Raw genomic sequence first — 15,588 nt, forward strand, 5'->3', positions numbered from 1 at the left:
GATTCATTCCTGATGTTGTGGGCTCCCTGAACAGCCAGCACCCCAAACTGGAGGCTTTCCTGGTCCCTCCATCATGTCTCCACTCTGCCTGTAGCCAGGTGCAGGATTAGCAGCAGTGCTGAGGTGTATTGCCCCACTCCACCTGGCCCTGTCTCCTGATAGCACCCACGTGTAGCAGAAAAAGGACTGCCTTGGCCCCACATCTCAGCCAGATAGGGCAGTGGCTTCCCACAGCCACAAAGAAGCCAGTGAGCATCAAGGGACCATGGTGTCATTGCCTGCTGGGGTCAGTGGATCTGGAAAGGTCACACTCCCTTTCCCACACCCTCCAGTAACAGGGGATGACTCCTCCAGAACACTGTCCTCACTCTGGGGCTCTATGCAGAGGTCCAAGGACTGTGCCATGTCCTGCCTACCAGATCCAGCTCCATCCAGTGGAGTGCAGAGGAGACAGACTCCCTACATCCATCTGAGGGATCCCTGTGATGTCTACAGGCTTGGAAGCAGCAGGATTGGAACAACTGGTGAGTCAGAGCCCTGTGTTGTAACGTGGGGGGCAGAGCGCGTGTTGGAGCAGGGATGGCAGTGAGCTGCAGTGCGGGGCCCGCCTGGGCCTTTTGCAATCCTCTGGGGAAAGGCGAAGTCAGTGTCTCCATCCCTTAATTAAAGTGTGCCACAGGGCCCCGCTCCTGCCTGTTTACGTGGTTCGTGGGGATGGACAGAGGAGCAGCAGCCCGGGACATGGGGAGGAGGGTGGCCTCATCAGCCCTTCCCTGGGCTGGGGCAGCCGGTGCTCTCGAACAGTCTCTGGCTCCAGCAGCCAGGTCTCAGCCTTGACCCCACAGTCTCTCAGTCACTTTTTGGAACCATGAGCTGATTCCAGTTCTCTACACACCTCCCCTCCCTCCTGTGAGTGCACAAGAAGCTCCTTCCCACCTCCCCATCGCCCTTCACACCCCCACTCCCCCCCCACCCCCCCAGCACTGCTGCTCCAGAGAAAACCTGGCCCCCGTGTGCAACCCCTGCCCATCGAGGAACAGAAGGTGACAGAGCCAGGATGTCATCTCTGCCGGCTTCACGTCCCGCATCATCAGCCTGACCTAGAAACACTACCACGTCTCGTGCGCCGGAGCCCGGGGATGCTGCAGGCTCATCCCTCTGTTTTTTCCAGAGCAGCTGAGTGACAGTCGCCCCTCCCTTGCCTCTCCGAAGAGCGTAATGAGAATTTCCTCCGAGGAGCAGCTTGCCGCGATGAAATAATCGCCCGAGCAGCATGATCTTCGCCGGGGATTAGAGAGGCTGCTACTTGCTGAGCTAGGGAAACGGCCGGTGAGGAGGGAAAAGTCCTACCTCCTCCTCCGGCACCTCGGCTCCTTTGCCAAAGCAATCGCCTGCCGCAGACGGAGCAAGGTCCCAGGCAGAGAGCTCAGCCCTGGAAACTTCTGTCCCCGATGGTCGGGCGCTTTTGCAAAGTCCCCTTCCACCCTCCTTCTTCTCTCTGTGCTCCCTGAGGAGCCGCTCCTCCGGCAGTCCGGAGGGGTGGAGAAGAGGTAAAGAAGCAGCTGCCTTTTACAGGCAACAGTTCCTGTTCTTTCTTTTTGGACTGCTGAGGCATAGAGCGCCGAGCTGAGCCTGCTTCTCCCTGCCTTACGCTCACAGGCACTCGCCAGCCGGTTATCCCGCTGCACAGAGGGACGGCACCAAGGGCTATACATGGATTTCCGACGCGGAGTGGTTTAAGGCAGTTTTGCTTCCACTGCAGGCTTGGGTGGTTTTTTTTAATCTCATCTCCAGCCCTCCCACCACCACCCTCCGCCCCTGTCCTCTCTGAGATCCTGGTGTGACCGTCCCTTGAGGATTCCTAAATTCCGAATTTTCTTCCTGAAATATCCCACATCTCATTTTCTTTTTTTAACTCTTCCTGAAACGTGGGAACCCCAAGCCCGAAGGAACATCCCTAGCTTGAGCAGAAGGCATGCATGAAAGACAAGTTATAGCAGAAGTGATTTTTTGAGGGGTCTGGGCTTGGGTGTTTTTTTCTTTCCTCTTTCGGACACATTTCGAGACACGCCGGCCGCCAGCTCTCGGCTGGGCTGTGGCAGAGGGCGCTCCTGCCTCCAGTACTGCGAGCAACCTGCCCCAAACCCACTGAGTCCTGTTTCCGGGAATAGCAACTGCCCTTGTCTCGAACACTCCAAGCGAGAGGCGTAGCCAGAAGCAACCAGAAATCCCGGTTTCCACAGCCCTCTCCTTCCCCTGCGTGCATGGAGAAGCTCTCGCCCTGCTCCCGCCCAGTCCCGCCACCAGGTCAGAACGGGACATCCGACGTGAGAAATCCATCATCCCCAAAAGGTTCCAACGCGAGAAATCCATGGTCCCAAAATGTCCCTCCTGACAAAACGCCAGCAGTGCCCGGCCTTCGTGAGCCTTCGGGGCACTGCTGTGTCGACAGCGCCTGTGAGAGTTGCCGGTGGGGTCGCAGCCCCTGGGGCCAAGGGACGGCCAGGGCAGGGGGTAGCTGGCCCTGCTACGAGGTCACTCCAAGGGTTAGCGGCCGCCGTGAGGTCTGGGCCGTGCCGGTGATTCCCGCTCCCGCCACAGCCCTGCGGCCCTGATCCCCGTTCCCACGCCACTATCTCCCCAGTGCTGCTCCCACGAGGGGCAGGACGCAGAGGCTGAGGAGAAAAGCGCTGCATGGTGCGCCAAGGTACAGATCAGTCTGTTTGCTGTGCTACTGCACTGAGTGGGAGGGACATTTTGTCCTGCAAATGGGGCCCCGTCTCTGTGTCCAGCCGCCGGGCGCGTGTGGGGATGGGGCAACGGACGCCGGCGCCATGACGCCTCGTGCCGCGACGCCTGGTGACTGGGGTGTGGGGACTACCATGTTTCTCCACAGCTCTCCTGAATGCGTAGAGGGAAGAAACCCGGGTTAGCGCGGCTCCTAGTAGCCGGGATCAGCGGCCACCGCCCTCAGCAGCCCCCACTCCGGGCCCCCAGCCGACCAGCGTCAACTCCGCTCCATAGCTCCGCCCCGAGCCGCCTCCGGGTTTTCAAAACCACTTCGCCGTAGACAGACAGGCGGCTCAGCCAATAAAAAGCCGCAAAGCGTCAGTACAGCGTTCGCCTGGCGCTGCTGACCAATGCACATCGTTCAATGCCTATATCCCGCCCTCCGAGGACAAGTTCTGCCTCGGTCCGGCGGCCATGTTGAGTGTGGCAGCCCCTCTATGCTCTGCCTGGAGGGGCGTTTTTCCAACCCCTTCACCCCTTGATTCCCGCTTTCCGCACGAGGGACCATTCACGCGAGTCTCTGTCTCACTCTCGGGGCCGTTGTGGGCGGCAGAGCGGCTCCCAGGGGATGGTAACACCGTGTGGTTGCCCCACGAAGGGCTCTCGGCGCCATCTTGAGTGTGGCTGAGCCCCCTCACTCGCTGCGTCGGTGCCCTGTTACCCCGCGGTGTGAGGGGGAACAGATGCGGTCGTGGTGCCCGCGGGTGCGGCACGAGAGGCACGGCCGTATATAATGGGCAACTGCGGATGGGCAGCATAGGGAAGCTCCTGGTGCGCTTCAAACCCTGAAGTCACAGAAGGTGGCGGGGGGGGGGGAAGTAGAAGCAGCTTCGGTACGTTTTTTTACTGTAAAATAAGCAAACGGGTGGGAATCCCGCATTTCTGTGAGGCAGGCTGGGCGGGCCGCCCCTCCCCACTCCCCCCAGGGGCGGCCACGGTTGTTGTGGCCAAAGTTTCCGCGGGGCGCCGAAAACACAGGGAACGAGGAGGGCTAGCGGGGTACCGAAGGGACAGGGCCGCCCCGGGACCACCGGCAGCCCCGTGGGAACGCGGCTGGGGGAGGGCAGCGCCGGTTGTCCCGCATTACTGTTATTATTCTTATTTTTAACTCTTCTTATTTCCCCTCCGCAGGCGCGACGGGAGCTCCCCCACCCCCGTCCCCCCAACTCCTGCCCGCCGCCTCACACGGCGGGAGAGGCGGGGCGGAGGTGGCGGGGGCGGAGGTAGTGCGGGGAGGCGTGGCTCTGCTCCCCCCTGCGCCCGCCGCGCTGAGACCGGGCCCAACTCATCGCCGCAGTGGTGGCGCTCGCCGGCTCCTTTAAGCGGCCGTGCCCCATTGTTTGCACCGCGGCCAATGGGCGCCCGGCGGCCGCGGCGCGCGCGGCCAATGGGGCGCGGCGCGGGGCAGCGCGCGCGCCGCCCCCCGGCTCTATAAGAGGGCCGGCGGCGCCGCGTGAGTTCCCACTGGCTCGCTCAAAGCCATCTTGGCATTGTTCTGCCCGCCCGCCCGCGCCGCCGCAGCCCCGCGCGACACAGCCCCGCACGCCCCCGCCATGTCCGACGCGGCCGTGGACACCAGCGCTGAAATCTCCGCCAAGGTGAGCGACCTGCCGCCTTGCGCCCTGCTCCGCGGCTTTTTTCTCCTCCTCTTTTAAATTATTTTTCCGTGCGATTTCTGGCTTTTTTTTTCCCTTTTGTGTTTTTTTCATCGGAATTTTTTTTTACCTCCCCCCCTTGCCCGTCCCGCCCCCCTCGTTTCTCCCCCTTCCCCCTCCGTCCTTTGCGTTGGAAGTTGGTGGCGCGGTGCCGTGCGGAGCCGGTGCCGCCGCGCTCGCTGTGCGGGGCTGCCAGCGTCGTTCCTTTGTCTACAGTGTGCGGGAAACGTGCTCGCCGCCTTTGCTGGTGCTGCCGAGCCCCGCCGCTTCACGTCCCGCTCCCTCCCGCCTTTCCTTGGGACAGTAGCTGGTCATCCCGCTGCAGAGGGGCTCGGGGAGCCGGGGGGGCACACGCATGGCGGTGCCTCGGCGCCCGGCAGCGCTCGCTCATTCAATCCGCGGTGCGGGAGCTTGACAGCCCCGTCAAACTTGTGTTCCGCTCGGCCCCGTCCCTGCGGGGGGATGTGGGGGGAAGCGCTCCGGAACACGCACGGGTGGGGGGGGGGGGGGGGGACAGTGTCTGTTGTGGAGTTGGTGCCGAAAAGCGGGGTGGGCGGGTGGTTGCTATTTCGGAGTTGCGCCCGGTTGATGCGGGAGGGGCGTCTGTTGTGGCGGTGTTACCCCTGAGAGAGTGTGTGTGGGGGGGGATACAGTTGTTTTTTCGGTGTTACCCCCGGAAGGACCTGGCGGGGGGGGCATTTGCGGTTTAGGTACTGCCCCGTATTGGGAGTTACTATTTCGGAGGTGATGGGGAGTAGGACGTGATCCGGAGCTGTCATGGGGGGACTTTTGTTATTTTTGGAGTTACCCCGATGGGGGCACCCCCACATTAGGAGATGCCCCAGTGCGCTGGGATGGCGGGGCTGAGGGCGCCGGCCCTGACCTGAGCTCCTCGCAACCAGGATAACTTTGCGAGTCGCTGCTGGAGGTGATGGGAAGCGGCTGGGGAGCGCCGGTACCAGCCGGGAGAAGCTCTCCCGGGAGTCCCCGCTGCGGCTCCTGGCGCACGCCTTTGTCTGCTAGCCGTGGCGGAGCGTCCCCCGGGGGGACTGCGCTCCCCGAGCGGCCGCGGTGCGCCCCGTTGAGCCCGGGGCCACTGCCGGAAAAGTTGCGAGGGGACCCGACCCGGGCCAGTGCGTGGGAAGGCGGTGGGGGACGTGCCCGGCGGCCTCCTCATCCTGCGCCCCGGGGCTGGCCCCGGGTCGCGCCGCTCCCGGGGGAAGCGCGGCTGGAGGGAGAAAAAAAAATCCGATCGGGAGGAGGGTTTATGAAAAACAACCAACAAAACGCCGTTTCTGGCAGATTTCGATTTCACTTCTGTTTCCCGCTCCCGTAGCCATGCCCCCATCCCGCCTGCTCAGGCTCCGTTCCGGGGCCGCGGCTTGGTCCCCGCCGCCTCCGGCTCTCCCGCTGCCGGGAAGCGGCGAGGCGGGTCGATCCCCATCTTTCCCCGAGGGAACAGGGCCAAGTTTGCTGTTAACCTTCCCCTGCCCTTTTTACCGCGTGCGGGAAGGGGCCTCGTATCTGGCTCACCCTCCTGAGAGCGGACAAGGGTCCGCGCTGCAGGGCGGGCGGAGGCGCGCACGGCGGCAAGGTGACCCCCCCACACCTCAGAGAAGCGCGGAGGCACCAGGGCCGCTCGCTCTCGTCCCGCCTCGCCGTCCGGAACGCTCTCGGGAGGCGGGGATGAGGGGGGAGGGGGCTCCCGCCCCGCCCGGGCGCCGCCCCCGGCCGGTGCCGCGGGGCGCCCACCACGTGCGGGCCTGGGAGCCGGAGTCCGCCGCGCCGCCCCCGCCGGGACTACAGCTCCCGGCAGCCCGCGGGGCGCCGCGCTGGCCGCCGGCCAATCAGCGGGACGTGGAGAGTGGCGCGCGGTTTGAATGGCGGCCGCGCGCGTGGCGGCGCGGGTGAGCCCCCTGCCGGCGGGAGGCGCGGGCTGCGGCGGTGCCTCTGTCGTCCCTGGGTCTTGATTTCCCCCGCTTCCCACAGGGATCCTGCCGAGGGCAGGGCCGGGAAGAAGGTAGAGCTTTCCGGGCCGGTGGTATTCATTCCATAGACAAGCAGCCCTGACACACCTATAATTAGAGGCTCTGTCTCGGTCTTGGCGCCGGAGCAGCCCTGCTGCCTGCACCAGCCTTTGGTCTGGACGCTCCTGGGCATATCTGTTTTTGTTGGACTGGGAAAGGAAAAGGGGGAATCTGATGCTCTCTGCAACCCTGTTGCTACCACAAACTTCATGACCTGGCATTGAGATGGTGGTTAAACTGAGAGCATTTTCACTGATGCAGGAAATGTCAGGTCTGTAGATCGGTTCAGCTGAAATGCCCAAGAATGAGTTGTTCCTTCACTAAGAGAATTGCTTGCATTTTGTGAACAACTAGTTTTAAAAAGAACTGTTGGGCACATTGAGAGGTGGAAATTCTGACTGCTTGACTTGCTCTGTGTTTGACTTGGGAACTGCTTTGTTCCCCTCGTGCCTGTGTGTCTGGTGTGATGCAGCAGCTGTAGCCCAGTGATGCATAAGAGGCCAAATGGTTGTCATCAGTCTCTAGGGAAGAGGGCAGTGGAAGCCACTGACAGTGTAAAACTGTGGTGGAACTGGGCAGTGTGGAGGAGGCGGCCTGGGATTTGTGTGTGAGCAGTGAAAGGAGGAGGGAGCTTGTGTGTTTGCTTTACTCCAGACTCCTGGGTTGGTTTGCTTAGGTGAGGTTCGATCAACAGGTGTTGTTCCCCCTCAAAGCTTTCTTCCAGGAAAAGTCCTCAGCTTCCTCAGTGCACTGGCAGTCTGTGCGTGCCTCTGGAAATGGCATCTATTTAAGTAACCTGGTGGTCTAAAACGCCTGTGCTGCCTCCCCTGTGCAGTCTGCAGGGCGGTAGAAACCCTCCCAGAAAGGGAGCAGTGATCACACTAGCAGGGCCATGCTCTTCCCTGCTGTGTTCCCACAAGGCAGTGGCTCCTGGGAGTGAAAGTGCCTGCTGTCTGTGGGCGGCACCGGCAGCTGCAAAGGGCCGGCAGGAGGGGGAGAAGCCACCGCAGTGGAGCAGGAGCTTCCAGCAACTTTTATACACCTCATGGTCGCTGCTGAAGCCGGCTGTGGCTGTGCTGCTGGCCCTGGGGAAGGGCCTCCCTGCTTTCCTTGGCTGGGGTAGCGCTTACTGTGCTGAAGGATCTCACTCCAGTTGATGGAGGAACAGAAGGGGAGGAGGATGCAAGCAGAGATGCCAGTGTTAAATCCAAGTGTTCTTAATGCGGGAACATAAAGTTGGATCCTTTCAGCCTGTTTGCTGAGCAACTTGGCATGACATTTTGACAGTGATCAATAGCAAAAACACACAAGCTCCAGCTCTGCTTGCAGTGGAGGCTTGAACCGAACTAGCCAGGCACAGCTCTTGGAGCAGTGTAAAAATAGACTTCTTCCCCCACCCCATCCTGTTACACTTTAGGCTGTGAGCTAGATGCTGGAGCCTCCTCTCTGCTGCTGTGAGAAAGACCAGGCATGTAATATTTGCTGTATGATTTTCGCTAGGCAGGGCAGAGACCACAGCCTCTGCTAATGAGTCCCTGGGATTTGAGCAGCCGTGGATGCCCGCAGCCCCAGGACGGCAGAGCCCATCCTTTGGACAGGGCTGCCGGCTCTCCATGGCATTGCAGGAGCTTGCGTGGACTGTGCTAAGATGGGCAATCAGCCAGCTCTGCTGCTGTTGAGCATATATGCAGGCGGCCAGCTCTGTCTGTTTGGGAGCTCAGAGGTGAAACAGAGCAGTCTCTTTTTTAGAGGGCTGCTCTGGCAAGGCTGACTCGGATTGAGATTCGCCCCCATGTTTTCCCGTTCCCAAGGAGGAGCCAGAACGTGGCGACCAAATCACAGAACAAATCTGTATGAAGAGAAACCAGCGCCTGCTCTCGCTCTCAGACTGTGTTTTTCACACCTGATCTGCAGCTTCTCTGACCCAGACACCTGGAATCGGGGTGACTTCTCTGCTTTTCTGCTCCTTCCAGGATCTAAAAGAGAAGAAGGAAGTTGTTGAAGAAACAGAAAATGGCAGAGATGCACCAGCCAACGGCAATGCTGTGAGTATGGCTGCAGTCTGCTGGGAGAGGCAGTCTGTACATCAATGCCTTTTTCTTCTCTTCTTGCTTTTGCTGCAAGTTTATCCCTAGCGCTGTTGAGAGGGGATCCCTGTAAATGGCAGTCCTGAGCCCTGCAAAGCCCTTCAGCCTTTGGTGCTTCATGTTAGGCAGACACTCCCAGCCTGTGGGCTGTTCATGTGTGTGCAGAAGAGAAGGGCTGGGCTTGGATTCCCTCCCTGACAGCTGTGTGAAGCTGTCCAGTACCAACCCTTCCCTAGGAAAGGATAAAGCAGAAAAAAAATTTAAAACCCCCTAGGATTTACAATGTTACAACCAGTTCAGCTGAGAAATACATCATGTACAAGTAAACTGGTTGGTTCCCTCTTTTGAGGTACTGGGGGAAAATCCCTGTGCCACATTTCAATGCTGCATGAGAGCTGTTTCAGGATTTGTCTCAAAGCTGCAGCCCCAAGTTACTGTAGGCTTGATCCTTTGTGCCTGGGCTGTCTGGGTTGTGTGGAGGCAGGCAGAAAGCAGGATGTGCGCCCAGGGCTCCGGTGGGCTGGTGCTTTGCTTTCAGCAGGAAAGGTGGGAACACGCACTTGTGCTGAATGTCTCTTCCACCTTCTCCCTTTCCCAGTGCATTTTTTTTAAGTGATGTTTTGTCTTGCCAAGGAGAACGAGGAAAATGGAGAGCAGGAGGCTGACAACGAAGTAGACGAAGAGGAGGAGGAAGGTGGTGAAGAAGAGGACGAGGAGGAAGAGGGTGATGGTAACTTTGTTTGTTTCCCCACCCCAGTCCCACGGCAGTGTCCTGCTCTGGACAGCAGGCTCCCGGGAAGCGGAGGCAAGCAGAGAGCAGCATCTCCCCCTCGCGGCTGTGGGCAGAGAGCTCCTGCCAGCCAGGCTTGCTCCTTCCTTGCTTGCCTGAGCCACTGCTGCTGGGAGTGAAGTCAGCCTTGAATCCCTTCCAGCAGGTTGAGGGCAGATTCCTTCCTCCCTCCCTCTGGCCAGACGGCACCTTACCGCGGCGCTGAATAAGCGCATTAGCCCTTCCGTGCGAGTAGTAAAATCTGCCCTTGACTCCTGTGAGCACAGCTGCTGCTGCAGACACCAGCGCTGGCCACTGGGACAGGGACAGCCCTGGGTGGCCATGCCTTGGCCCAAGCACAGAGGGTGTGTCAGCGTGCTGAGAGGCCCATGCAGCCTTCTTTCCCAGACTGGATGCTGTGTGGAAACAAGCAGAGGAGCCTGTGGCTCTTACTTGATCCTCCAGCTGGAGTAGATAGGCTTGCTTTGAACTTTCTATGGCTGCAGTGTCCTGTGTCTCCCTGCCCTCTGCTGCTTCCTGACCTGACCCAGCCTAGAAATGGGTTTTGGCAGCAGTGACTTGCCGAATCACTTCTCACCCTCTTGCTATTATTTTTTTCCCCAAGATCTGCTTGGATGAATAACATTGTTTATTTTTATCGCTTGTTAAGGCTGGGAGAAAACCTTTCTTGTTATGCTAAGATGAACTCAGGGCCCCTGATTATCTCTTACTAGGTTAATCCCCTGTGAATTTTTGGTTTACGTGCTGACCTACTAACCTGCTGGCTAGTTTTGGGAGATAGGGACAGGGCTGAAAATTTAATGACCATTAAACCAGTGCTTATTCTGAAAGTGTGAACTGGGAAAGCTGCCTGCTTTGGGGTAGCACTCTCTGAGCAGCCTGCTATGCCCTTCAGTAGGAATTGGTTCACTAGGAACAACTGGGAATTGTGATCCTCTTTAACTTGTGGTTTTAACCCCTGAGGACAGATGCAGCAATACTATGTGCTGTCCTGAGCCCATTTACCCCCAGCCTTACTTTAGGGTGGATGAGATGGGGCATACTTGGCTCTCCCTGCTCCTCTCGGGCAGGAGCAAGGAGGAGGATGCGTGTGCTGCAGGCGCATGTGTGGGGTGGAAGTGTTGCTTGGATACTGCTGTGACAAACCCGGGTTGCTTTGGTCCCGCAGTGCCAGCCCTGCTCTTCCCAGCTCACCGAACACAGGCACGATTTGGCACGTGGTGCCTGGAGACACCGATGCCTTGCGGGGATCCAGCACAGGCTCTGACTGCTGGCACGGGCTCTGTCCATGCTTGCTGCCCTCGGGCGATCCCTGCCTGAGAGCTGCACCTTAGCACTGCAGGAGAGAGATTTAAAGGCAGCAAGTCCAGCTTGCATCAGCTTTTTTAGCCAAGACTTGCAGCCAAACTCCCGGGGTTTGACAGCAGAGGAGAGCTTGAGGGTATATTTTCCTCTCGCGTCTCTCCATCCCATCTCATTATTTGCTTTGCTTAAAGCAGCTCAAAGAACTAAAAATGCTCCCAATCAGCTTGGCACTGTCACCTGACCTGCCAGCCAGCCCAGTGCATGTGATGGCTGCTGGGGTGTTGATCCATTGCTGGGAGCTAATCTTGGCCCTTCCTGCTGCATGGGCCACACCGCAGCTGGGCACACGTCAGGAGAGGAGAGGAGAAGGGAGGATGGGCTGACCTTAATCCCCCCGGCTGTCCAGGCTGTCCATACGTGTGGCTCATGGCAGTGGTTTAAAGCCAGCTTACTGGCCTTAACTCTCTAAGTTATAGTAGGGTCTCCTGTTACACAAGAGACTTGTCTCAGCAGCTGAGAAGCTGTTCTGCCTCTGGGCTTGCCCCCGAGCCCCCAAAACTGGCCAAAGGTGATTGACTCAGTCGTTCTGATCCACTGGCCTATTTAAGCTCAAAGTGGGTCAAAGCCCAGAGCTCACTGCTCATCCTCCTGGCTGGCTGTAAGATAAGTTGGAAGCATTTGTTTGCTGTTCTGATAATTAGAAAGTGTTCTGACTCAGAACTAATGTGTTCTGGCTCTCTTAACTCATTAAAGATGGACTAATAGCTGCGAAGGGAAGCAGAAGTAATCTGGAGTGGTTAGGCAGAGCAGCCACTAGAAAGAGTTTTTTCCTCTGTTTTTTTTCCCCCATTTTTACCGTGATTTTGGCACTTGTGGTAGGTGGTGTTTTTGCCATCTCACTGTCTGTGTTACAAATGCAGTGTGAATCAAACTCGAGGCTACCAATCCTTATTTTCCCTTTGGTGGGTCAGGTCATTTGGGAGATGCCCAGAAAGCTACAGTGTCCTGAGCAGAGTCTGTGCCACCTGGGTAGATGGGAACGTGGCATCCCAGTGTGGGGGTGTGCCAGGATTAAACCCAGAGGGGGAAGTTTGTGGTACTGGAACTCTCCCAGAGGGTCTCACATTTCCTCCCTTTGTACTCCATGCAGGTGAGGAAGAGGATGGTGATGATGACGACGAAGCTGAGGGAGCCACAGGCAAACGGGCAGCTGAGGATGATGAGGTGGGAAGAGTAGGCAGCCCCTCAGAGCCATATATGTCCCCAGAGGGCTTAGGAGGGGGGAGAGTGTCAGTGGGGCTAGAGGGGCTGGGCTTAACTCTGGGGCTGGAATGCTTCGCCTGTGTGCTCCCCATCTCTCTCCAGGGACACAGCCCAGTTCTGTTTATACACTGGCCTGGTTAGTGGGGGGTGTTTGCTCCCACCCAGCCGAGCCCTGGCCCTGGGTTGGGGAGACCTGGAATGCTCATGGCAGGCCTGGGTGGGGGCACTCAGGGGCTCCCTGGGAAGAGAGGATTTTGCCTGAGGGAGGGAAACACCTGTGCTGCTCAGACCTTGTCTCTGAGGCAGGAGAGGGACCCTAAACTCCCCTGCCTCATTCCCTGCCTTGGTGTGATTTGCCTGCCCCCAGTCCCCATCCCCTCTCCTGACAGCTTTGCTTTCCCCCTAGGATGACGACGTCGATCCCAAGAAGCAGAAAACCGATGAAGATGACTAGGCAGCAATTTTTTTTTTTTTTTTTTTAAATAAGGAGGAAAACAAACCAACAAAAAAGGCCAGCGCGTCCTCTTCACCCTTGGGTCTCCCCTTGGGACTCCCATTGCAGCCCCCTTTCCCTCACACAGCCCTTCCTCCCCCCTCCGCCGTGGTCATCCTCACCAAGTAGAGTGAACCCCGTCCCCGCCCCCCGGCGCGGCGCTGCCACTCAACGAACATGGAAAATGATTCGCCCGTTAGCGGGGAGAGAAAATCCCCCCTTCCCCCACAAGCCCTCTCCCCCCCAAGCACCAAAACTTCAAGGCCCTGCTTTCTTTCTTAAAAGTACTTTAAAGGAGAATTTGTTTGTATTTTTTATTTACATTTTATATTTTTGTACATATTGTTAGGAGGTCCGCCATTTTTAAGTGATCTCGGATTGACCAAAAGGGGGGCTTTGAAGTGTATATCTCTCTTGTTACCTATCTCTGACTTTACTTGTGGTGTGACCAGGCCCAAACCATTATCTCAAAGGAGAATAAAACAAAACCTTGTAAAAAAAAAAAATTAAAAAAGACAAAAATGCAAAAAAAAGAAAAAAATTTACAATCTTATTCTGAGCATTCCAGTAACTTTTTTTGTGTATGTACTTTAGCTGTACCATAGATCGTGGTTTGTATGAGGTGGCAAGGCCAAAGATAAAAAGGTTTTCTTTTTTTTTCTGTCTATGAAGTTGCTGTTTATTTTTATTTTTTCTTTTTTTTTTGGCCTGTTTGATGTATGTGTGAAACAATGTTGTCCAACAATAAACCGGAATTTTATTTTGCTGAGTTGTCCTAACAAGGCTGCCTCCCAACTGCTGCTTTTTGTTTTAGTTTTCATTTGTTTTAGTTTTTTATTTCTTTCTTCACTTCTTTATCTCCTTTCTTTCTTTGCTTTGGACTTGGGCTTGGAAGAGAGAGAGAGAGGGGTGTGCAGAGTGTTGATGGGGAGGGTCTGGGGGCTGTGCTGTCCCCCTGTGGCTGTGGTAGGGGAGGCTGTGTCTTTCCATGGCTGTATTCCTGTGGAGAGCTGCACCAGTGTCCCCAGCATGGCCTCTGCATGATCCTGCATGCTCTGGCTGCCCTTGGCAAGAGGTAGGGATGGGTTAGATTGGGAAACATGGACAGGGACTGTGGGGCCCTGGATATGGTTTGCTCAGCAATTTTCCTGTCTGCAGCCAAATTTGTTGGGGATTGTTAGGCTTGTTCGTGGGGATGAGAAACTCATCCCCAAATTCCATCCTTGCAATATCTGCTGCAGGTTATTGACCCCTGGTTGTGGGGTAGGGAGAGCTGAGGCCATGTAAATGCCTTCCCTCCCTCAGGGCTTGAGTGTTGCTGGCAGTGGGGCAGGAGTCAGTGTCAGCAGGGATTGGATTCAGCCAGAACTGGTCCTGGGGGATGCTCCAGCCTGCACTGGTCAGCAATTTCTGGGGTGCCAAGTTCAGTTTGGTAGTGGGACTCAAGGGAGACAGGCTCAGGTTTGTCTGTGTGCTCTAACAAACAAAAATGGCCTTAACTTAGCCTTAGCCTCTGCTGCTTTGCTCCTAACCTTCCTCCAATGCATTTTTCCTCCCTCCTTCAGGGTGTTGGACCTTGGAAAAGCTCAGCCTGCTTTGCCAGGTGTGTGGAGTTTGTTTGCAAGAACCTGCTTTGTATCTGTGCTCCCAAACCCTCGCCCTGGCTCCAGGGAGTCCCCTTTCCCTGCTGATCCAGCCTGTGCCAAAGCCTCACCAGATGGTGTCGTTTCCTCCTCTCACGCTGCAATCCCAGCAGTTAGTGCTCAGATGCTGGGATATGATTCATATTTTACTTAAAAAAAAAAAAAAAAAAAAAAAAAAAAGGAGGAACCAATGTGTATTTAATGCACTGGCTGCAAGGGTCACAGTTTCTCCTGCTCCCCTGGAGCAGCCAGGTCACTTATTCTGCACTTACACCTTAATTATCCACTGAATCGTGGTGCTGGCTGATAGCTTATCAGATTTACTGCCTCCATGCACAGGCCCCATCCAGCCCTGCTGGGTGCAGGGAGCGTGTGGCAGGGCTGGAGGCAGCGCTAGGTTTGGTTAGCCAGTCCTCCCATGGGATGGGACATTCTGAAAGTGACAAATGGTGCTGCTCGGTGTCACCGTGCTGCTGGGTGGGGCTTTGTTGTGCAGTGCTGGGAGTTTCATCCACATCCTTGTGTCCTCACCGCGGCTGCCGCTGTCCCTGCCCCATGCGTGGCTCCTGCATCATGAGGGGATGGATGCTCACAGTGCAAGACTCAAGCTGGTACTTGTAGATTTGCAAGGCAAATTATTCAAATAAGCTTCTGCAGCTGCATAGACAAGAGCTGGCTCCAGGTGGCCCTGAAACTCTGCACACACAAAGCTGGTGTGATGGCCCAGGGGGTGGAGAGGGGGAACAGTGGGGGAGCAGTGGCCTTACTGTCCCCCTTGCAGAGAAGGACTTGTCTGCCCTGCAGCCCCACAACACCCTGGTGGTCTTGGGTCATAGCGTCCATTTCGGTGTGGGGTAAAACTGGAGGCTGCCCCCAGCCTCCCAGGTGGGCACACCAATGTTGGGAAGGGCATGGAGCAGACAGGGGTGAGGGGGCAGGTCAGAGTGAGCCCCAGCCCTACAGCCCCTGCTCTACACCTGCCTGCTGTGAGCCCTGCAGCCAGCGGTGGTGGAGAGGGCAAACCCCAGTTCCTCACCCCCACATGCCCTGGTGTTTCTGCACCCCATCTCTCTCGTGGCTCAATCCCAGGGGCTCTGGCTGCCCCTGCCACCCCATGGCCCTGGGGGTGCTCTGGCAGTGCCAGGGCTGGGGCTGAGGCACAGCTCTGTGCATGGATCCTCGCAGGGATCCCAGCCCCAGCCAATCCCCACGTGGCAGCTCAGCCAACGAGCCAATCCTGTGCTGCCACCTGGCCCTTCCTCCCTCATGGTGCCTCCGCCAATCACAACCAAGCAATGCTCTGGTCTGACCAATCATGTGCTGCCACCTGGCACTACACCACAGCCAACCATGTGCTGCCACTTGTCTCTGCTGCTGCCTCATCCCCTGCAGCAGCTGCCCACCAATCACAGCACGAGGGGGACTGCATTGAGCCAATCAGGAGCTGCTGCCTGCCTCTGGCCCAGCTAATCAGGCGCAGCCACACCCTGCCAGGAAGTATAAAGGCCCTTCAGCTCGTGGGCTGTCCCAGCAGT

General features: G+C 57.3%; 1 protein-coding gene across 4 annotated transcripts; it reads left to right on the forward strand.

Moving 5' to 3' along the window:
• The first annotated feature begins 4,230 nt into the window (after window positions 1–4,230).
• On the forward strand, window positions 4,231–13,192 carry PTMA (prothymosin alpha). Of its 4 annotated transcripts, none has more exons than XM_059855595.1 (5): window positions 4,231–4,388; window positions 8,446–8,517; window positions 9,193–9,289; window positions 11,805–11,878; window positions 12,324–13,192. In XM_059855595.1, exons 1-5 carry the CDS (start codon window positions 4,344–4,346, stop codon window positions 12,369–12,371), a joined length of 336 nt encoding a protein of 111 aa, XP_059711578.1. In that variant the 5' UTR covers window positions 4,231–4,343; the 3' UTR covers window positions 12,372–13,192. The 4 variants fall into 4 exon arrangements, with proteins under 4 accessions (XP_059711578.1, XP_059711580.1, XP_059711579.1 ...); XM_059855597.1 differs by having other exon boundaries at window positions 9,193–9,283; XM_059855596.1 differs by having other exon boundaries at window positions 9,196–9,289.
• Window positions 13,193–15,588: the final 2,396 nt, after the last annotated feature.

Source organism: Haemorhous mexicanus, chromosome 10 (assembly GCF_027477595.1).
Source record: "Haemorhous mexicanus isolate bHaeMex1 chromosome 10, bHaeMex1.pri, whole genome shotgun sequence".
Lineage (NCBI taxonomy): Eukaryota > Metazoa > Chordata > Aves > Passeriformes > Fringillidae > Haemorhous > Haemorhous mexicanus.